Source organism: Natator depressus, chromosome 8 (genome assembly GCF_965152275.1).
Source record: "Natator depressus isolate rNatDep1 chromosome 8, rNatDep2.hap1, whole genome shotgun sequence".
Classification (NCBI taxonomy): Eukaryota; Metazoa; Chordata; order Testudines; family Cheloniidae; genus Natator; species Natator depressus.
In genome coordinates, this window is record NC_134241.1 from 43353436 (window position 1) to 43377231 (window position 23796).

At 41.4% G+C, this 23796-nt stretch overlaps 1 protein-coding gene across 8 annotated transcripts in view; it reads right to left on the reverse strand.

Moving 5' to 3' along the window:
- MTA1 (metastasis associated 1) overlaps positions 1 to 23796 on the reverse strand; it is a 149193-nt gene that overhangs the window by 86678 nt on the left and 38719 nt on the right. For 7 of the 8 annotated variants that reach the window (XM_074960852.1, XM_074960850.1, XM_074960851.1 and 4 more), the window contains 3 exons: positions 18723 to 18816; positions 6343 to 6469; positions 6109 to 6172 (listed from right to left, as the gene is read on the reverse strand). In XM_074960852.1, the coding sequence (XP_074816953.1) occupies positions 6109 to 6172; positions 6343 to 6469; positions 18723 to 18816 (285 nt within the window). Of the gene's footprint in view, positions 1 to 6108; positions 6173 to 6342; positions 6470 to 18722; positions 18817 to 20889; positions 21177 to 23796 lie in introns of those variants that run through there. The other variant, XM_074960854.1, reaches the window with a different exon arrangement.

Genomic DNA, 23796 nt, shown 5'->3' on the forward strand with positions numbered 1-23796 from the left:
GCTCACTTTGAGCCTCAATGGGGACAATAAGTTGTACAAGCCCAAGGAACGGAAGAAGCCGTTGCTAGGTCACAACGCACATTCAACCACTTGGTAGACTACTGTAGCCTGAAGGCTTACAACTGCAAGTCACTTCTGCTTCCTGAGCCCCACTTGCATGCACAAACACATACCACACGCACATCCAGGGTTGATAAGAAAGGATCTATGAAGTTTCCCCCATCTCGCTGTTTTGTTTTCGATTGCACCAATAATCATGGTATCCAATTACCAAATCCAAGAACTTTAAACTTTTGAATAGTCTCGATAGCAAGGAAAGAGTCAATCCTGATCTCCTGCAGCAGACGGAACACCCATCCTATTTCCACTTTAGACTGAACTCTCCAAGCCTGTTAAGAGTCTTATTTTGTGTCTTGCACAGTATGGAGCACGACGCTGGGGCTTAACAAAGGCCTGATCCTAAGCCCATTCATGAAAATGGGAGCATTCGTTTGGACTTGAATAGTCATTGGAGCAGGGCCTATATGAATCTAAATGAGAATATTGGGCCTAATTCTCATGCACACTAATGGTGCTTTACATCACTCTGACAGTATAAAGGGGCCTCAGTGAGGGTGTAAATGTAATTGATGCCAGAGCAGTGCAAGGCAGCTTTAGTGCTGATCAGGATTAGGCTCATCATCTTGTCCGTTATAAAACATTTAAGTCAGTATTGTCACAAACAAGAGTAAAGGGAGTTTTTGTTCTGCATGTCTCAGTATTACAAATGTGAGTGTTTTATTTGTGTTTCAGCCCCAAAAGTATCCATCTCTAGTGTAACAGTCATCATTTTCAGGCAGATTGCCCAGAAAATTCTCAAGCAAAGCAATGTAGCATGTCATGCTATAGGCTCAGGAGGCCAGATACTCCAGTCCACTCCTTAAAGCAGTGAAATGGCCAGAGAAGAATACTGCTTGTGCAGATGAACTTTCTGCTAGCAGTGAGATGGTTCTGCCACCAGTTCTGACATCTACCCTCCACCCCTGCCAATATGGGAAAGAGGGGACATGTCAGCAGTAGGGCATAGGCAGAATGTACGTGCAGCATGCTATTACAACACAGACCCCAGTTCTGATTTGTAACGTCTCTTCAGTCAAGATTTTCAAAAACTGGAGTCTAAAGGCTTCTAGCTGTATATTTCAGCACCTAAGTAAACAGACAGATTTTCTAAAGTGCCTTGTAACCATCGCCTCCCATGACCTCTATTGGCAGCATTTGGGTGCTCACCACACTTTGGAAGATCAGATCTGATCCAGGAGCCAACTCTAGCATCCATTTTTAAAAACTTTAGCCTTGGAAAAAATGGTGTGTCATGTGGGATTTGCATTTTTAGTGTCCTGTTGTAACTCTTTTACATTTGTTTCCCTCTGCCAGTAAGTTGGCTACTGTACGTTTCATTGGCTAGAGAAGGTAGATATTTACTTACTGAAACTCCCAAACACATTTCTATTTAAAAAAACAAAACAAAACAAAAAGGAGTACTTGTGGCACCTTAGAGACTAATCAATTTATTTGAGCATTGCTCACGAAAGCTTATGCTCAAATAAATTGGTTAGTCTCTAAGGTGCCACAAGTACTCCTTTTCTTTTTGCGAATACAGACTAACACAGCTGTTACTCTAAAACAAACAAACACTTTCCATTTCTGTTTAGAAAGAAAAACCCAACCCTCTCTACTGTTCTCATCCTTGTTCCCAAAAGAAATATGCCAAGTTCTGTTTTTCTTAAGTTTGGTAGCAGATTCATCAACATAAAGACCTAAAATACTGAAAATTGCCTTGACTTACAGTCCTCCTCTCACCCATTAGAAGGAAGATGGACACCTGGGATCCCTGAGCAAGGGAGCCTGTTGCCCCAAGCTATGGTACAAAGCCCCTGCCATCTTCCTCCAAGACACCACTGGGAAGAACACAAGTTCTTCTCACAAGCTGCATGCTGCTCGTTTAACAGGCTTTTCAAAAACCTACTCCTATGGAATTAAGTTTGTAGCAATGTAGTCTCACTCCTACTGGAGTCCAAATGCAAAGCATACTCCAGGGAAGCTGAGAGTTCCGTCATCTCAAAAGGCCAGATGGACTCTTCTGCACCACATGGTAGTGGAAGTCACATTAGACCATTTTCAGAAGAGTCAAAACGCTGGAAAAAGTTACATTCAAACCTACACAGGAAATGGTACAGTCCTTTCACAAAGTCTGTGCTCATTTTAGCCGTAAAAACTGTATATACCTCTTTCACAGCACTTCTTGAAAGGAAGAGAAGAGAAAATTAAAAATATATAAAATATCATTTATGCTCAACATGTTTAGAAAAAATCAAAATGGACTGCTGGAATTAGAATTGAACTATGAAGAAAATGAGGTGTGGCAGATGTGTTCTGAATGTCCCTTTCTGACCCTGACCCCACCCTAGTTTGTCAGTAATGTTAGCCAAAGACCAAAGCCAAAGGAAATTACAGAAAAGTAGGGAAAGGGAAATGGCCAGAAAAAAATATGGCTGAAATGGACAGGAAAATATTTTGTTGTCTGCAGTGTTATTGTGGCTGTATTGGACTGAGGATCTTTAATGGACCAACTCCAGCTGGTGAAAGACACAAGCCTGCACAGAGCATGAAGGAATGTCTCTTTCAGTAGCAAAAGTTGGTCCAATAAAAAGATATTCTCCCCCTTCCCCCCGACATCTCTTTAAGGAAGATACAGAAATCAAGAGATGTTGGTCGTACACAACTAATCTAAGGTCAGAAACACTAATTAGCTAACTGTCTTGCTAATTAGATTTCGCCAGCTCAATTAAAACACATTTGAAACATACTACAGTTTATTTTTCCTTTTCAGGGCCATTCACAGACTAGTGAGCAGCCTGGGCAACCACCCATGGCGCAAAGTTCTCCCAGGCTGCTGGATGCATGCTTGCAAGGCAATGAAATAGTTTGGGGACATAAAACATTGCCTGGAGTGGAGGAGGAAAGACTAGCTTAAGTGCTTCTGCCACCCTTGTAAGTGGTTCTGTGTTCTCATCCCAAGCCTCTTTGCGATCAACGACTACAGTAAATTCAGATTCTCCCCAGGCTTCTCTTCCTCCTTATTCTTCCAAATGCAATCTGAACCAGCAGTGGTGTCAGTGCTAGCCTGTCCCAAGGAGTTTAACAAAACCTTCCATTGGAAGGGGTATCTAAGCAAATCTCCACTACCCAGCTGAAGATCACTTTTGTTTTGTCCATGACCTTCCCCAGAAGTTTAGCCTGTTTGTCTCACTTACTACTGGATACACAGTCCCAGGTCTGATTCCCCCTCTCCTGGGAGCGGACACCATATGCGGGGGCCAGATTCCAGATCTCTAGGACACTGTTTTTCCTTTTTCAGTGGCAGCCACGTTTGAAATTGAAAGTGAGGTTTTCAGGGATGGAGGAGAAAAGGTAAGGAGGTTGAAAGGGATAGGCAGGTATTACACCACCTATTATAATGACAGGTTTCAGAGTAGCAGCCGTGTTAGTCTGTATTCGCAAAAAGAAAAGGAGTACTTGTGGCACCTTAGAGACTAACCAATTTATCTGAGCATAAGCTTTCATGAGCTACAGCTCACTTCATCGGATCCGATGAAGTGAGCTGTAGCTCACGAAAGCTTATGCTCAAATAAATTGGTTAGTCTCTAAGGTGCCACAAGTACTCCTTTTCTTTTTACCACCTATTATGAATTTATGGGAGGGCAATTGTCTCCTATTCTCCCCACTCTCTTCAGCCCTTTCTTTTCATTGCTCTCTCCATTGTCCACACCCACATGTTTTCTAAAACTCTTCATTTCTCTCTATCTTCTATGTCTACTAAGTTTGTTAGCACTGAAACAGGTCCTTGCTGTGGTAACAGAACACCTTCATGAAACCTCTCTTATTGTGTGAAGTTTCTTCCCAAAGTGCCTGCTCAGTTTTAAAAATAGCCAACATCACTCAGCCCAGAATTCTGACAGTTCAAAGGGAAAGTTACCAGGGTTCTCATCCCAGATCTGCACCTAAACTGCTGCATGACCGTGGGCACGTCAGTTCCCCTCTGCCTCAGTTTATCCATCTCTACAATGGGGATAAATATACTTCTTTCCTTTGAAAAGTGTCTCAAGATCTGTAGGATGAAGAGCACTAAGCAACTAAGTATTATCGAATTATGAAACTAACTAGGCTTTCTAAACTTGCGCTTTCAATTGGCATTTTCTCAGCTACCTGCTGCTGGTGACCATTTTCTGAATTCAGTGGGCCTTGTTTAACACCCTGTCCATTTGGCAGCCCTAGGTGAGACTCGCCATGTTTCTAGTTTAACATTCTGAAAAGAAAATTGAATATTCAGCAATTAAGTAACTTTTTAAAAAAAATCTTAAAGATGAATAATAGATTCAATTTAATTTTCTGACTATTAAACAAGTATTAAAGTAGGTTAGAAATGTGTTTATAAGAAAGCTTGATCAAGGAACAGATTCCAGTTTACCATGTGCAAGACCTGTTTTCATTTTTTAAACAAGTTAACAGCTGTTGCCATAATGTTTTCAATCAATAGATTTTTCCTGTCTCTCATACTTATGTAACATTTAAGTCTGCTCAAAGGACAACATCACCCTTGCAGATGTTTGTAATGCTACTTTCATACTAAAATTCCCTTTTACTTCGCCATATAAATAAAATTAAAAAAAAACTTCCTAATCTCTGAAACGAAGCTCCCAGACTGTCAGGTCAAATTCCAATAAGATTGCTGACACCAGCGGGCAGCTCAGAGATGTCAATTGTAACTAAAATTAAACACACATAAATGTGTTAATATAAGATTAAGGCTGCACAGTTTAAATACACAAAAATACCAGAAAGTAAGGTCCAAGGCCTAAATCTTAAGCAGATACTAGTGGTTTGGAATGCCCCAATTTTTAGGTGTTCAGCTGGAGACACCTTTAATAGGCCCGACATCCAGAGGGTGGGTGCTTGACATTTCCTAAAAAGCAATCTGGATAACCAAAAATTGAGTCACCAGCAAAAATGTAGCCCTAGGGTTCCAATATAATGTTAATTCAGCCAATTTAAATAGCTTCTATATCCTATGATGTATATATTCTACAGCATCAAATAATATAGTATGTGGTGCATTTAATCAGAAAAATAATATAAAATTTTCCAGTGTGCACAATATGACAAACTGTCTTTGCATCCATCAGCCTAGAAAGTGAGAGTATGTGCACTAACGTCATAGAAGAGATGAGGCTTCAATGACCTCTGTTAAAACTTCAGCAGATGTCCACTGAGTTTGTTCACAAGTAATTTTGTAATTGTCTAAAACCTTTGTTTTCTCTTTCACAGGCTTACTAGAGCACATGCTCCTCATCAAGAAGAATGAATAAAAATTCTGAAGGAGTCTCACTACCACTGAAAGTCTAATCCTAGCTTCAAGTTTGACGCTTTAGCAGTTATGTTGTTGCATTAAAAATAGATTGGTTAGAAAAATTAATTTATAAATGGATACCCCCCCCAAAAAAGAGGGGCATTTCCCCCCCACACACACACTTTCCTATAACTCAAGAATAGATTTGATTGAACCTTCCAGAAATAATTTAACTTTGAAGAGATACCAACCAAAATTTCAGCCTCAGTAGGTAGTTTCAGAAAATGACCTTGCAAAAATAGGGCAAACTGTTTTGCAGTCTCAACTATAATGATTGCTAACAGCAACTTTTATTATATATTTCAGTTTATTCCTGTCAACAGGTGAATCTTAATCTTTGAACTTTCAGACTACTGGGCTGACAAAATAAGTATGGTTTCTTTTATAAGAGGAGGAATGGTTTAGTGTTGTCACAAATATATATTTAAACAATGGGCTTTGCCTGCTACAGCCACAAAAATTTTTACAGCAAAATGAAAATTGCAGAACCAGACAATTTTATTGACCTTAATGTTTTTTAGTGGCCCTGACAACACCCAATAAACCCCAGAAATGAGAAAAGAAGAAAACCTCATAACTGGGCTACTTGCAGAGAGCCACCAATACTAAACTGAGGCAAAATAACCTGGTGAAGCTTTGCAATTCGCAAAATGGATTCATACCTCCCGTTCCAGATATGATTTAAGGGATTCTGTCTCATTTAACAGAGTAACGCTGCATTTGCCTCTAAAAAAGAAAGAAATCACATTTTATGAAAAAAATACATTAAACTTAGGATATATACAATGGTATTACTAACTTTTGCATAAAGTTTATTCTTACACAGGAAGAATACTGGACTAACACTGCACTGTTTGCTTCTTGACTAAACAGTGCTAGAAGAATTAAGTCATTACCTTATGTGCGTGGCAGGTAAAGATTCCAGCTGTCGTGAGAGAAACAGTTCTCTATGCCTTAGCTGATGTTTCTGTTTCTCTGGTAAATCAACCATTTCTGGGTTTTCCATCTCCTCTTCCATTTCCCCTAGTTACACAAGGGGGAAAAAAAGCTTAATATCACACACATTGCAAATGGTACCGCTTGCCCAATTGGAATGCATTGTCACAAGACCACAATTAAACCATAAATAACCACAATACATGGTACCTAAGTCATTTTCCTCTATGTCTCTTACTGCTGTAGCCAAGAGTTGCAGCCAATTGAAATAGGCAGCTCACACCAACCACAGCATTAAGTAGAGTCACAGAACAAGTTTGGTGATGCCAACTAAATGCCTAGGGCCAACCTTGCCAGCTACTGTAATGGCACTACTAATATCCAACAGCAGGTAGTGCTACCCCGCGCAAAGCCATTTGCGCGCCTCTGCCTAGGAGCCGGACCTGCTGCTGGTCGCTTCCAGGGCACAGCACGGTCCACAGTGCCAGGACAGAAGCCTGCCTCTGCACCCCAGCTGCACCGCTACCGGGAGCCACCGGAGGTAAGCTCACGCCCAAATCCTGCACCCCGATCCCCTGCCCCAGACTTGAGCTCCCCCCCAAACCCCTCATCCCCAGCCCCACCCCAGAGACTGCACTGGCAGGCTAGAGCCCTGACCCCCTCCCACACCTCAACCCCTTGCCCCAGCCCAGAGCCCCCACCCACACCCTGAACACCTCATTCCCAGCCCCACCCCGCAGCCCTCACCCCCACCCCTGAACCCTCTGCCCCAGTCCCAAGCTCCTCCCACAACCCTTGTCCCCAGCTCCGTTGGGTTGTGGGCATCAACCATTTTATTCAACTGGGTCACCAGAAAAAAAAGTTTGAAAACCACTGCTCTAGTGTATTTGAAAACTTCACGCTTTTTTTAAAAAAAGAAGTGTATTAATCACTATTTGTCAATTAAATCTACAACACACAAAAATGAAGCCTAGCAAAAACAGATTTAATCTCACACTGCAATTTTTTTCATCTTCAACCAAGAACTTAATCCAAGTAGTGTTTTATTTGTTTGGCTCATTTTTGTAAATGTAACATGGAGGCTGTGAAGCAACACATTTCCTTTTGCGCTCGCCCTGGTGTGCACAACCTTTCAAAATAAAAAGGCACAATACAGTACATTTGAAAGAAAGACTTCCTATAAGATAACAATGAAGAAAAGCCCAACACAAAATTGCTAAAGCATTTGATAATAGAAGTGGGTAGGAACTCTGAAGAATAAAAAAAAGTTGTATGCAAATATATTTGCCCCTCTTGCTGAGACTCCTTTAATACTGAAAAGCATGAATCTGATGAATTTAGACATAATAAAAGTGTAGAGAACATAGGATGAATTTAGTACTGGTATAAGCAAATGGCCAACACAAAGCCCTCAGCACCACACTGAAGTTGTGCAGGGTAGGTCATGGGTGCAGTGACCACACAAAGGTACCTTTGCACACCCTGCACATGCAGAAAGACTCAGCATCTGCACTAGGGGCTGTCCCTGGCCACAGACTGGGAAGCAGATTTCACCTTTGAAGCCTATGTGTGCTTCATCCTCACACAGCTCAATTACTCAGATGTTACATAAATGCAGTGGATTACCACCCTACAGAATGACCAAATGAGAAAGAGGCACTATTATAGCCTTTTAAAGAACAAATCTTCTCAGACAAATTTGACTGCTTTTATGGTGGTTACAGAATAAGTGACTATGGAACACAGTAGATGCAATATACTTGGATTTTAACAAGCATTTGATACATCGTTACATAAGAAATTAATTTTCAAGTAAGATTTTATCTAGGATTGGAACACTCAGACTGAAAACTAAAAACAAACGCTTTACACAAACAGGAACATGCAATATATCGAGTGTAGGGAGGTGCGCAAAGAGGTTCTGCAGGGATCTGTGTTAGGTCCAGTTTTATTTAACGTCTGTATTAATGAACTGGAAAAAGGACCATTACTAGTGCATTAAAAAAGTGTGTGGTTACTATGTTGGAAGGAAACTTGAACACTAGTGAAAACAAAGAAATAATAAGGTGAGATACAGGCAGATTGTCACTTCTTCTATCCAAGTTCTCAATCAATTTAGAAGAATGAAAGCTAATACACGTAGAGAAAATTAATTAGAAAATGCAGATATACAATTGGAGGGAGAAAGTCGAGAAGCAACAATTATAATTATGAGAGACCTAGAGGTAGTAGGTGGCAAATTAATCAATCATCTTCATATGTACAGTGCCACTGTAATAGTCACTATAAAGAAAGAAAGAGAGAGAGACAAACTTGCAATGCGATACGGATCAATGCATGGTGGAGTATATATAATCAGAGAGGGAGGAAGGGCTAAGTGCCTTTATATTCTAGGCATCACATTACTATAAAATATTAGCAATTGGAAAAAAGCTCAGAAAAAATACAAAAGCAAGCACAAAATGGACTTGAAGAGTAAAAGAGCTCAATATATACATCTTGGCTAAGCAATAAGAGAAAGGGAGGCGGGACTACAATATTTGGAGAAGAGGAATTTAGCATAATATTCTTAGTTTAAGTAAGAACGATAGGAGGAGAAAATAATGAAACAGGAAAAAATATTTAGGCTGAATATCTGGAAAAAGCTATTTAAATCAGTGCTATTAACCTACAAAATCATCTAAGTAGTTGTGGAAGCCCCATCACTTGTGACTTTTATAACAAGACTGTACAAAAACTTAAGATGACATACTGAAGAATGCTTCATGTGCATAGATTGACTAGATAATCCAATAGGTCTTTTCCATGTCTAATAAGCCTATAAAAATCACACGGGACCCTGAGTGGTGTGTAAGCAGGTGGTTGTTTTGTTTTTTAATCTCTACTGCGATCACCACCACAGTTATACTACATAGGATTTTTTTTTAAAGGCATAGTTCTACTGGGGGACTTCAACGTTCATGTGGGGAACGATGGAGATACCGGGAGGAACAACCTCCCTGGTCTGGACCCGAGAGGTGAGTTGTTATTGGACTTCTGTGCTAGTCATGGAGTCTCTATAACTAATACCATGTTTGAACACAAAGTTGCTCATAAAAGAACTTGGTACCAGAGGACTTTGGGCCGAAGACTGGAAAGGAGCTTATGCCCATTAGTTGAACCTCAGGATTCAAGGAGGAACAATGCGGATTCCGTCCTGGCTGTGGAACAATGGACAAGCTCTTTGCTCTCTCACAGATACTCAAGGGGTCGTGGGAGTTTGCTAATCTGGTCTACCTTTGTTTTGTAGATCTGGAGAAAGCATATGACCATGTTCCCTGAGATATCTTGTGGGAAGCGCTGTGGGAGTATGAGGTGCCAGTGCTACTTTTGCGTGCTGTCCAGTCCCTCTATTCTCTGGAATAGAATTGTGTTTGTATTCTTGGCATTAAGCAGAGTTCGTTTAAGGTGGGCGTTGGACTCCACCAAGGGTGTGTCCTGTCCCCACTCCTGTTCATGATTTTCATGGACAGGATATCAAGGCGCAGCCGAGCTGTGGAGTGCATCCGGTATGGTGACTCAGACGTGACATCTCTGCTGTTTCCAGATGATGCTGTCCCTTTTGCTCTGATGTACACTCGAACGTTTTGCTGCTAAATGTGAAGCTGCTGGGATGAGAATCAGCACCTCCAGATCAGAGGTCAAGGTCCACTCCCAGAAGAAAGTGGACTGCTCTCTCCAGGTGTGTGGGGAGGGGGAGGAAGGAAGATAGAGCAGCAGCCCTTAGTTGGTGAGTTCAAGTATCTAAGGGTCTTGTTCACGAGTGATGACAAGTGGGAGCATGAGATCAACCAGCGGATTGGTGTGGCAGCGGCAGTACCGATCCGCGGCGGTAAAGCAGGAGCTGACTACTCAGACGAAGCTCTCGATTTACAGGAAGATTTACATTTACATGATCCTGACCTAGGATCATGAACTTTGGGTAATGACCAAAAGGACGAGATCGTGGGTACAAGCGGCGGAAATGAGGTTTCTACACAGGGTGGCTGGGCTTACTCTTTGAGACAGGGCGAAGAGCTCAGCTATTCGGGAGAGCCTTGGGAGTAGAACCGCTACTTCTCCGGATCGAGAGGAGCCAGCTGCGGTGGTTTGGGCACCTGATAAGAATGCCCGCGGCAGGCTTCCGTTGGAACTACAGTGAGCACATCCCACAGGGCAGAGACCAACCCAGGACATGCTGGAGGGATATCATCTCCCGACTGTCCTGGGAATGCTGGGGAATCCCCCAGGATGAGCTGGAACCTGTTGCGGAGGAAAAGGAGGTCTGGGTCCTCCCTACTCTCCACACAACCCTCACCAGGAAAAAAAAAAAAGTAGTATATTCTTTTTATTTATATATAGAGATAGATACATACATACACACACGCCCCAGTACATCAAAGGTTAGGAAGACGTTTCCCCTACAGGCAGGTAATGTGTTATTTTAGAATGGTCTATAATGGGGTTTCTTGCACCTCCTCTTAAGCAGCTGGTATTGGCCACTATCACAGAATGGATATTGGAATAGACGGACTACTGATCTGATATGGTATGGTATGATAAATGAAGGGGGGGGGTGACGTTATTGACATGAATTGTGACTGTATAGATCATTGTTGCAACCAAGGTCCTATAGTGGCACCAAATCTTGTACAAAGGAGGTCAAGACTGCTGAATTGGAATTAATTTGCAAACTGGATACAATTAACTTAGGCTTGAATAAAGACTGGGAGTGGATGGGTCATTACACAAAGTAAAACTATTTCCCCATGTTTATTCCCCCCCCCCCCCGTTCCTCAGACGTTCTTGTCAACTGTTGGGAATGGCCCACCTTGATTATCACTACAAAAGATGTCCCCCCCGCCCCCATTCTCCTGCTGGTAATAGCTCACCTTACCTGATCACTCTCATTACAGTGTGTATAGTAACACCCATTGTTTCATGTTCTCTGTGTATATAAATCTCCCCACTGTATTTTCCACTGAATGCATCTGATGAAGTGAGCTGTAGCTCAGGAAAGCTTATGCTCTAATAAATTTGTTAGTCTCTAAGGTGCCACAAGTCCTCCTTTTCTTTTTATGGATACAGACTAACACGGCTGCTACTCTGAAATCTATAAAAAGGTTATGATTTGCTGGTTATGATTATGCTATCTGTATGCAGGTATCATTTTTATATTTAAAGTTATAAGTATTGGCTCTATACTGTGAGTATTTCAAACTTGTGCTATGCTTCTGGGTGACACCCCGGACAGTTTGGCATCAGCACTGGGTGGCCTGCTTGATGGCCCATTAAGGACCACCAACTATACAAATGATCCATTGAGAGAAGGCAGATACACCTTATGACTCAAGGCATGCAGGGGCATGCCTACGGAGAAGACTCTAAGGCTTCCAAGCCATGTGCTGGGCAGCTTGTGTTTGGAATAAAAGCAGCACAGGCCGCATGGCAAGAGACTATAAAAGGCAGCTGCATCATCTCCATTTTGTCTTCAAACCTGCTTCTTACCGCTAGGGGAACTTTGCTACAAACTGAAGCTCTGAACAAAGGACTGAATGACCCATCCAAGCTGTGGATGTACTTCAGAGACTTGATTTAAACCTGCAGTTTATTCCATCACTGCTACAAGCCTGAACCAAGAACTTTGCCATTACTGTATGTAATTGATTCCATTTAAACCAATTTTAGCTCTCATCTATATTTCTTTCTTTTTATGAATAAACCTTTAGATTTTAGATTCTAAAGGATTGGCAACAGCATGATTTGTGAGTAAGATCTGACTTGTATATTGACCTGGGTCTGGAGCTTGGTCCTTTGGGATGGGGAGAACCCTTTTTCTTTTACTGGAGTATTGGTTTTCATAACCATTCATCCTCATAAGGAGTGGCGCTGGTGGTGATACTGGGCAACTGGAGGTGTCTAACGGAATTGCTTGTATGACCCTCGGTTAGCCAGTGGGGTAAAACCGAAGTCCTCTCTGTTTGGCTGGTTTGGTGTGCCTCAGTAGTGAAGGAACACCAGCCTTGGGCTGTAAATGCCCTGCTCTAAGCAATTTGTCCTGAATTGATACTCTCAGTGGTGTCTTGCCAAAGGCCGCTTTGTTACAGGAGGTAGCTCCCTTTAATGGGCACCCAGCCAGCCAGCTAGAACTTTTAAAAATTGAAACGAATCCCCTTTTCTCTGCCTGTGGTTGTTCCTTGGGGACAGGCAGACAGGGCTACAACCATACTTGTAAAGCTTGGGGCCAGGTATGAAAAATCATCGGTATCATACCTAGAAACTACTCATTTGAAACCCCAGATATGTAAGCAGATCAGGAAATGTCTCGGAAGATGTGATTAGGTTTATCTCTCTATTTCTTTATGGCTTGTGGACTCCTCTGTGCTAACCCCAGGTGCTTTTGTTTTGCTTGTAACCTTTAAACTGGACCCCAAGAAAGTTATTCTTGATGATTAATCCTTGGTTGTTGGGTTTTTTTTTTAATTTAGCAAATGCTTACGTTCCCAGATGTATTGTCTTTATTTTTTATTAATAAAATTTACCTTTAAGAACAGAATTGGATTTTTCTGTCTTAAGAGGTTTGTGCACGTGTTGTTTAATTAGCTAGTGGCAACAGCTGATTTCCTTTCTCAGCTGTTCCCCGGGCAGAGGGGGTGGGGGGAGAGAGAGAGAGAGAGAGAGAGAGAGAGGGCTTGAGGGTACCCCACAGGAAGGAATTCCCAAGTGAGCCTTCCTGGTCTCTCAAAGGGGTTCTGCATTTGGGTGGTGGCAGCATCTACCAATTCAAGGTCAGAAAAGCTGTAACCTTGGGAATTTAATACAAGCCTGGAGTGGCAATTTTTGGAGTCCTTGTGGGCCCCCACCTTCTGCACTCAAAGTGCCAGAGTGGGGAATCAGTCTTGACATATGGCAATTTCCATGTTAATTCAGGAAGAGATACACACTAATCTAACTCAGAATTCTGGGAATTTCCCAAGAGGCAGATCCAACTTCTTCTCAGTAATGATGAAACCAACAATCTCATTTTAAATTTTGTTTCAGATGAATTCTGAACCAATGATCCAGGCACTTCCAAACTTTGGGGAGGCAGAGTCAACTAAGACCTCATTCATGAGGCTATACTCAAAACGTATTCAGGCTCATTGCTGGTGTAGAAACCACACAATTACCAACTTCCTCAGGAAAGCAAACCTCAGGCACCTAACATAGTGGTATGACAATGAAATCTTCCTGCTATAAGAAACTTATTTTTAGAAGCTTTGAAACTTCAGAATGTACCATCGTGTAGGCCTGACAACTGAACAAGAGCTGCTGAAAGCAGATGATAAAACTGCCAATAACTACTCAAGGTATTCAACTGGATGATGGGATGGATTGTACCCTCAGCAAGTTGGCAGACGGCACTAAGCTGCAGGGAGTGGTAGATACGCTGGAGGGTACGGATAGGGTCCAGAGTGACCTAGACAAATTGAAGGATTGGGCCAAAAGAAATCTGATGAGGTTCAACAAGGACAAGCACAGAGTCCTGCACTTAGGACGCAAGAATCCCATGCACGACTACAGGGTGGGGACCGACTGGCTAAGCAGCAGTTCTGCAAAAAAGGACCTGGGGATTACAGTGGACGAGAAGCTGGATATGAGTCAGCAGTGTGCCCTTGTTGCCAAGAAGGCTAACGGCATATTGGGCTGCATTAGTAGGAGCATTGCCAGCAGATCGAGGGAAGTGATTATTCCCCTCTATTCAGCATTGGTAAGGCCACATCTGGAGTATTGTGTCCAGTTTTGGGCCCCACACTACAAGGAGGATGTGGAAAAATTGGAAAACGTCCAGCGGAGGGCAACAAAAATGATTAGGGGGCTGGAGCACATGACTTACGAGGAGAGGCTGAGGGAACTGGGCTTGTTTAGTCTACAGAAGAGAAGAGCGAGGGGGGATTTGATAGCAGCCTTCAACTACCTGAAGCGGGGTTCCAAAGAGGATGGAGTTTGGCTGTTTTCAGTGGTGGCAGATGACAGAACAAGGAGCAATGGTCTCAAATTAAAGTGGGAGCAGTCTAGGTTGGATATTAGGAAACACTATTTCACTAGGAGGATGGTGAAGCACTGAAATGTGTTACCTAGGGAGATGGTGAAATCTCCATCCTTAGAGGTTTTTAAAGCGCGGCTTGACAAAGCCCTGGTTGGGATGATTTAGTTGGTGTTGGTCCTGCTTTGAGCAGGGGGTTGGACTAGACCTCTTGCAGTCTCTTCCAACCCTAACCTTCTATGATTCTATACCACTAAACTATTCATTTATTTTTATGAACTGGAACAAATTAAAGAAGCATTGGTTCTGTGACCACTGTTGCCAATGGCAGAAGAAGAAGTTAAGATGGTTAGGAGGAGAGGGTCTTTTACAACTGTTTGGAAATGTTCCAATATATGATCAATGCATACATGCTCCCTACCGCTTTATTGCTTTAAAGTGTTTTCCTCCTACAGTTTGTTAGTTGTGACATACAATCTTCACTGAGTAAAGCAGAGTAAATTACATAAAACCGAAGTGTGTTCTGACTTTCTAAGTTCTCCCTGCAATGTCAATTGGATACAGTATTTATTCTTTGTTTCTTGTCCCAAACTGTTGTGCAGTTTTGCTGTAGACCTGTTAAATAGGAATTGTGTTCTACCACTGAGACAGCTGCATTTCCTTGGAATAATTTATTAAGTGATTATGGAATCTAAAGAATGGAAATTGCGAGAAAAGGTATAGCAACCATCATTATTCAACCATAACCCCAGACAAGTTTCACATCAGGTGGTAAAAAAAACTTAAGTTTGCAGTTCAGACATATGAATCATATTCCATACGTTAGGTATAAACTTATAAACATCCCTGCAGAAGGCAAGTCACTTCTCTTGGAAAATGGCTGCAAAATAAAACCCCTGAATCTTTCTTTAATTTTCAAGTATCTGATGGATTATACTGAAAATTTTATTTTATTCCTATTTATTTTACTTTTATTTACTTGAATATCAGTGTCATTTTTCTCTCCATCCCTCTGTTTTAAGTGAGGGATAGATAAAAGTTTTGCTAAATTGCACAACATTTGAGTAGGACATATTTGCCCATTGTTAGTTTCTTTTTCATAGTTTTATCATTGGTAGGTCTAAAATTATAAAGGCATCAATAGCAGACTAACACTTAGAAATTACAAGACTGATTTAATCCAGAAGGGTCTGCAGTCACACAGCTTCATTAATCAGCTGAACAAAGGCAGTTAAAAGATCAGTGATGCAGATACGTACGTCTACTGCAAATGCAACAAAATGAAGCAGCAGTACACTTTATGAAAAGGGATTATGCAATCAACTCAGAAATCAGTAAGAATGTTGATTCTCTCTCATCAAGTATTTGTATTAGAATTTTTGTAGGAAATTAGGAGTAATTTAATTGCAACATGCAGACTATTTATAGTCTTTTTAACATAATATTTTGATTATAAATTATATTTAGAAAGTATTGATTGCTTTTAAAAAGTAAAAATATGCATGTGGTTAGCAACAACTGAAGCCACACAAAAAGGACCGTTCAAAATAAAATAAAATAAAAATCTATTTTTGGGGAATGAACTGGTACCTGTACCAAAATAACACAACACAGAACAACTGCAGAAAAGGAAATCTAAACTGACATACATTGTCTGTGTTTCTGTGATGTTTCCATTAATAGCACTGCTCTATAGTTGGATCTTCCTGACAATCTTCCAAATAGCTATGAAAGCGAAACAATGATCTAGTTTCCATTTGGACCAAAATTGTTCATTTCATTTCAAAAAGAAAAAAAAAAAATCTGTACTTGCAGGTTCAAAGAATGGCTAATGGTGGCTAACAGCAAGATTTCTCATCTTCATCCTCAAAGTTTCAACAATTCCTTCTCACTTCCTTTACTAACTTATTGAACGGAGACACACATTAACGAGTCACCATATTTACTTTGTTTGCAGGGAGGTTTGTATTAAACTTCAGCATTCCTAAGCAATGGAACAGCTATGGCACGAGAGAGAGAATCAGTAAAACTATGGATTGTGACCACAAAAAAATCACCTAAAACATGACCAAATCTCATACAAGTACCATATGAATTCATAGACCAAGATATAATTGCATGAGTACAGCCCACAGATTCTATTACATTCAAACCTATTACAAACAATATGAAAAAAAGCTATTTGGAAGGCCGAGAGCATGCCCAGGTCTAATTTTACTGGGCCTTTCCAATGGTGTGATGGCAGTATTCAGAAGTGTAGTCTCAGATTTTTGGCTTCATCATTACTAGGAAGAAGATGGATTTGTAAGGTACGTATTTTAATACTTTGATATCAGTACTCATGTCATTTAACAGGTTATTTTTCCTCCTTTATAGATAGAGGCACCCCTTCACAGTAACGTATTGTGTCATAGTCCTAAAATTTAAATTGACCTAAAAAGCACCCACATCTTTATAGTATCGAGGGGAGGGATAGCTCAGTGGTTTGAGCATTGGCCTGCTAAACCCAGGGTTGTGAGTTCAATCCTTGAGGGGGCCATTTAGGGATCTGGGGCAAAAATTGGGGATTGGTCCTGCTTTGAGCAGGGGGTTGGACTAGATGACCTTCTGAGGTCCCTTCCAACCCTGATATTCTATGATTCTATGATCTCAGCCGCTTTGGAAGGAAGTCAGACTTATTACTAGTGAAAATTTTGGTATTTCTTGTTTGACTGAGGACTTAAGTAGATGGCTAGCTAATCTGTAATTTCCATATCTATACTTATTCTATTTTAGGGAAATTCAAATGAGACATCAAATACTGGGAAAAAAGCATGTTAAAATACTGTTAAACTGTTTCACTAACAAGTGTACAGAATTTGCACTCTATTGATCTGATAGTTAATATATGCACAAGGGAAAATTTCTCACTAAAATGACATTGAAATGTACTCACATTTCAAAGTGCTTAGTATCTGATGGTATAAAACAGTTATAGCATATTTAAAGACAGATAATAGTGACAACCGGCATAGATATTAAAGGTTTTAAGTTGTAATTTAAGGAAAACTTATGTATAAGCTTCTCCCAATTACTCAAAATACTTGAGCAACAGTTTAACTACTTTTTTTTAAAAAATAAAAAATGACAAGCATCTCCTCTCTGGAATATGCAGAGTAACATGATACTAGAAGAAGCTACACATTTAACTAAGCTCCATTGCTGCGCTGGGTATCTTATTTTCTTTTTAAATTAACTTCGCTCTACGTAAGTAGATATGCCATGCATTCTTCCTATGAAACTCTGTTATAAACAGACGAGCATACAGTCCTACAAGATGATACATATGTGTAGTTAGAAGGCTGAAGAGAAAAACTATGGCATAGCATACTGAGGAATAGTTTGTGAGCATGCAAGTAAAGGCTGTCATAAGGCATACACAAAAGGGAGGCCAAGTGAAGGTTGCATGAACAAAAAACTTTGTTACTTTCTGACATTTCAATGCTTAATCATGAAACTAAAAATTCTCATTTATTTTTAAACAGAATTATTACAGTGTTCAAACCACTAAGCAGCAACTAGCTCTCTTCAGACCTCCATCCAGCTGGGAAATTAACAACCTCCTAACAGAGGCCATAAATTCAAGACATCGCATAATGGTGGGATGTCCCCAGATCACTAACTTTTAGAAGTTGTACTAAACATGCTCAAAGGCAAATTTGACAATATTCACAATTTTAACTAATTTTTAAACCTGTCAAAGAAACAATTTCTGATAGAAAACTAACAGGCCATGTTTTAATGATCTCAGATTTGAGTTACTGGCAAACAGAGTATGACCAGTTTTTGTTGTTTAAATGTAAGGCGTATATTTTCCTTTCCCAAGCAACTTAATAATTTGTGTAATTTTCCTCAAATATTTTCATGAAATTCACCTTCACATAGACAGAGCCAGGCACTTTTATTCAGCCCAACGGGAGAGTGAGAGAAAGTTATGTTTAATAATAGATGTTGCGCTCTCTCACATATATATATTATACACACACACACACACACACACACACACACACCCCTTGTGACAACCAAATGACACACCAGTCAATTGACTTCATCAGGCCTTTGTTTCTTAAATGAAAAGGTCAGAACTCAGCCAATCAAGTGATACAACTAATTGTCGGAGATGCTACTTAGTTGCTTAGGATGGGGATCATAAATTTAAAATAACCTAGCTCCAAGATGCTATTTTAAAGATGCACGTATCACCACTTCATCCAAATGTAGAAATTAAAATCAATGTTTTAAAATAAACAAGCTTACTTGCATGTTTGTCAGCCAGTACAATAAGCGTACTCGATATGTCCCTTCTTCTGTAGAAACACACCACCTTTGCTTCCACATTTCCATTGGCCGTCTGTAACAGCGAGTAGAAAAATTATTCTTGGGCATAAATAAAAAACTGGATCTCAAACTACTACACTAGAAATCCATTGAAGTATTTAGAAATTTTAGCCATAAGTACTCCAATCAAACACATGAACCTTGCTACGAATAGAATGCATTTCTATAGAAAATGAAACACTAAGCAAGTGTTCTGCAGATCTACAATACTGAAAAAAAGAAGTTACCATACCAGAACCTACAATTGTTCTAAATCCCATTTCTTGTTCTCAGTCATGGTCTATACTGGATGGTACAGAGGAAGAAAAACAAGATCTCACAAGGTTTCTGAGAAATTAGACTGGGCTGTACACAAAGGACGTCAGCAGGAAACACCTTCCTGACCTCACACCCACTTATCTTGATTGCCTGAGGCAGGCAATTTTAATTAACCTTATCTGTAGATTAATCAACGATTTAACCAAATGGACCAGATGACCTTATACAGAAATGAAGAAAATAAACCTACACAGGATCAGATTCTGATCCTATCTCAAACATAGTAGAACCTTATTCCACAAGTGTCCCATTTACTCTAAACACTGATCCAAGTGGTGTCGTCAGGTACTATTCAATAGGAGTAAGGAGATCAGAATCTGGTCTTTTCTTTGTAATTCTGTTTCTCCTGCAGAATTGTCATGCCTAGGTCTCAGGGCAGCAGTTTCAGTAGGAGAGCAAACCAGCCTCACACTGGGGATTGCATACTGTCTCAGAGAATAATTTACCACTCTTACAACTTTCCAGTCCGTTTGTAATCTAGTTGGGACCAAAAGCTACCCAAAAAAAGGTTAGCGAATGCAAGTAATTCACAGAATCATAGAATATCAGGGTTGGAAGGGACCTCAGGAGGTCATCTAGTCCAACACCCTGCTCAAAGCAGGACCAATCCCCAACTAAATCATCCCAGCCAGGGTTTTGTCAAGCCTGACCTTAAAAATATCTAAGGAAGGAGATTCCACCACCTCCCCCCGAGGTAACGCATTCCAGTGTTTCACCACCCTCCTAGTGAAAAAGTTTTTCCTAATATCCAACCTAAACCTCCCCCACTGCAACTTGAGACCATGACTCCTTGTTCTGTCATCTGCCACCACTGAGAACAGTCTAGAGCCATCCTCTTTGGAACCCCCTTTCAGGTAGTTGAAAGCAGCTATCAAATCCCCACTCATTCTTCTCTTCCGCAGACTAAACAATCCCAGTTCCCTCAGCCTCTCCTCATAAGTCATGTGTTCCAGTCCCCTAATCATCTTTGTTGTCCTCCACTGGACTCTTTCCAATTTTTCCACATCCTTCTTGTGGTGTGGGGCCCAAAACTGGACATAGTACTCCAGATGAGGCCTCACCAATGTCAAATAGAGGGGAATGATCACGTCCCTCGATCTGCTGGCAATGCTCCTACTTACACATCCCAAAATGCCATTGGCCTTCTTGGCAACAAGGGCACATTATTGACTCATATCCAGCTTCTCGTCCACTGTAACCCCTACGTCCTTTTCTGCAGCACTGCTGCCTAGCCATTCGGTCCCTAATCTGTAGCGGTGCATGGGATTCTTCCGTCCTAAGTGCAGGACTCTGCACTTGTCCTTGTTGAAGCTCATCAGATTTCTTCTGGCCCAATCCTCTAATTTGTCTAGGACCATCTGTATCCTATCCCTACCTGCCACCGTATCTACCTCTCCTCCCAGTTTACTGTCATCTGCAAACTTGCTGAGGGTGCAATCCACACCATCCTCCAGATCATTAATGAAGATATTGAACAAAACTGGCCCCAGGACCGACCCTTGGGGCACTCCACTTGATACCGGCTGCCAACTAGACATGGAGCCATTGATCACTACCCGTTGAGCCCGACAATCTAGCCAACTTTCTATCCACCTTACAGTCCATTCATCCAGCCCATACTTCTTTAACTTGCTGGCAAGAATACTGTGGGAGACCATGTCAAAAGCTTTGCTAAAGTCAAGGAACAACACGTCTGCCGCTTTCCCCTCATCCACAGAGCCAGTTATCTCATCATAGAAGGCAATTAGATTAGTCAGGCATGACTTGCCGTTGGTGAATCCATGCTGACTGTTCCTGATCACTTTCCTCTCCTCTAAGTGCTTCAGAATTGATTCCTTGAGGACCTGCTCCATTATTTTTCCGGGGACGGAGGTGAGGCTGACTGGCCTGAAGTTCCCAGGATCCTCCTTCTTCCCTTTTTTAAAGATGGGCACTACATTAGCCTTTTTCCAGTCGTCCGGGACCTCCCCCAATCGCCATGAGTTTTCAAAGATAATGGCCAATGGCTCTGCAATCGCATCCGCCAACTCCTTTAGCACTCTCACATGCAGCGCATCCGGCCCCATGGACTTGTGCACGTCCAGCTTTTCTAAATAGTCCCGAACCACTTCTTTCTTCACAGAGAGCTGGTCACCTCCTCCCCATGCTGTGCTGCCCAGTGCAGTAGTCTGGGAGCTGACCTTGTTCGTGAAGATAGAGGCAAAAAAAGCATTGAGTACATTAGCTTTTTCCACTCCTCTGTCACTAGGTTGCCTCCCTCATTCAGCAAGAGGCCCACACTTACCTTCTTGACCTTTCCAATTCTTCTTGTTGACTTTCTTCTTGTTGCTAACATACCTGAAGAAACCCTTCTTGTTACTCTTAACATCTCTTGCTAGCTGCAACTCCAGGTGTGATTTGGCCTTCCTGATTTCACTCCTGCATGCCTGAGCAATATTTTTATACTCCTCCCTGGTCATTTGGCCAATCTTCCACTTCTTGTAAGCTTCTTTTTTGTGTTTAAAATCAGCAAGGATTCACTGTTAAGCCAAGCTGGTCGCCTGCCATATTTACTATTCTTTCTACACATCGGGATGGTTTGTCCCTGTAACCTCAATAAGGATTCTTTAAAATACAGCCAGCTCTCCTGGACTCCTTTCCCCCTCATGTTATTCTCTCAGGGGATCCTGCCCATCGGTTCCTTGATGGAGTCAAAGTCTGCTTTTCTGAAGTCCAGGGTCTGTATTCTGCTGCTCTCCTTTCTTCTAATTGAGAAGTTAATGCCTCAAAAAAAGTATAATAAAAAAAATTTAAGTTGCAAGATAACTAACAATTCCAAAAGGTTCCCCTCCTCTGTCCCTTCAGAGTTTGAAGGGTTAGAAAGAATCCACCAAGTTGATATCACATGTGCAAGATTGTCCCAGCTGAAGAGTAAGTAGCTCAAGGGAAGTTCCAAAAAGAGCAACAATAAAAATGCGACAGACAGCAAGATTTTTGTCAATGACAACTATATGAAAAAGGGTATTTTGTATTTTTGACTCATTTTTCTTAAAATAAGGTAATATACCTAACCATTTTTGAGCAGACTGTGTATTTCTGTTCGTAATAAATAGGCTTGCTCGCATAGTTTTATCTATTTGCATAAACTCTGAGCAGATCTTAATTCTCTTGTAGACTTTTCTCCCCAAAATGCCTGAATGATGAAAACAAAAAAATTACAGTATCCCAGAGCAGTGCACTGGTGAGTTCTGCAAGATCTAGATTTAAATCTCAATGTTGCTTAGACTGGCAGTTTGGGGAACAGAGATGTAAAAGCCCACCCAGAAAACTAAAGGTAAATGAGGAGTGACATTCCATGCACAAGGAAATAAAAGTCCAATATATAAGGTCGCTACTAAAACCTTAATGGTGGAAGGACAACAATCAAGATCTTTAATTTTATCAAATGATCTAGAATTAGAAACATCAGGCAACACTTATGTGCGCACACACAAACGTTTCCAATCAGAGGCACAGTGGTCTCTGGTGCAAGGCTTGAAGACTTTGACCAAGTTTATCTCAAATATTTAACAGTTCTGGATTATTCTGAAAATGTGAGGACCCATAAACCAAGACACAAAATGGCAGATTTCTAGATCTGGGTTGAGAATTTGACCCTCTTTGTAAGACTGGGAGAAAGGTTCCCATGAAACTGCCAATAGGTCCAAATACCACACTTGGTCTGGAGCCATTTACTTTCCTAAGAACTAGAAGTGTTCACAGGAGTGTTTCTGGCCTGTTCAGAACTGCAAGCAGGGACTTTCTTCCCAGACCAGAAGATCACTGTAGGGGAAGTAGAAATGCCCACTGTGATCCTGGGAGACCTTGCCTACCCCATAATGATGTGGCTTATGAAGCCAAATACAGGGCACCTTGACATGCAAGAAGCAGTTCAACAACAGACTGAGCAAGTGCAGAATGACTGTTGAGTGTGCTTTTGGCCGTTTAAAGGCCCGCTGGTGCTGCCTATATGGGAGGCTGGACCTGGCCGATGACAATATTCCTATGCTTATAGCCTCGTGCTTTACGCTCCACAATACTTATGAAGGGAAGGGTGAAAGTTTCACTCAGGGCTTGACTGGTGAGGCTTAGCATCTGGAGGCTGAATTTGAACAGCCAGAGACCAGGGCAATTAGAGGGGCACAGCACGGGCCACAAGAATCAGGGATGCTTTGAGGCAGCAATTTGAAGCTGAAAGCCACTATTATTTGTTGCTATGCTCAGGAGTGAAGTGCTTGTAATGCAGGGACGGGATTGTGATTGGTGCAGACGATGCACTATGAAGGTTTAAGAAAACTGCCTGTTGCTTTACAGGGTTCTGTTTGTTTTCAATTAACGGCATAAAGATTGCTTTCAAACCAAAACAATTCTTTTATTAAAAAACAAGTGGAGAAGAGACACAATAAAACAAAAGGGAACAAAAAAAACCATCAGCACTGAGGAGGATGGGGGAAGGGAGGGTCCCAGGAGGAGGTGGGGTCCCAGGACAGTTAAAGATTTGTATACGTCCAGGTATTATATCCAGCCTTCTCCTTTGGAGGACAGTACAGCAGGTATTGTACTTCAGCAGGGCTAAACTGCAGAGGGATGGGTGTCGAGTGCAGTGGGTACTGGGAGTCCGCAGTGCTGGACTGTAACGGGGGAAGACTGGAATGCC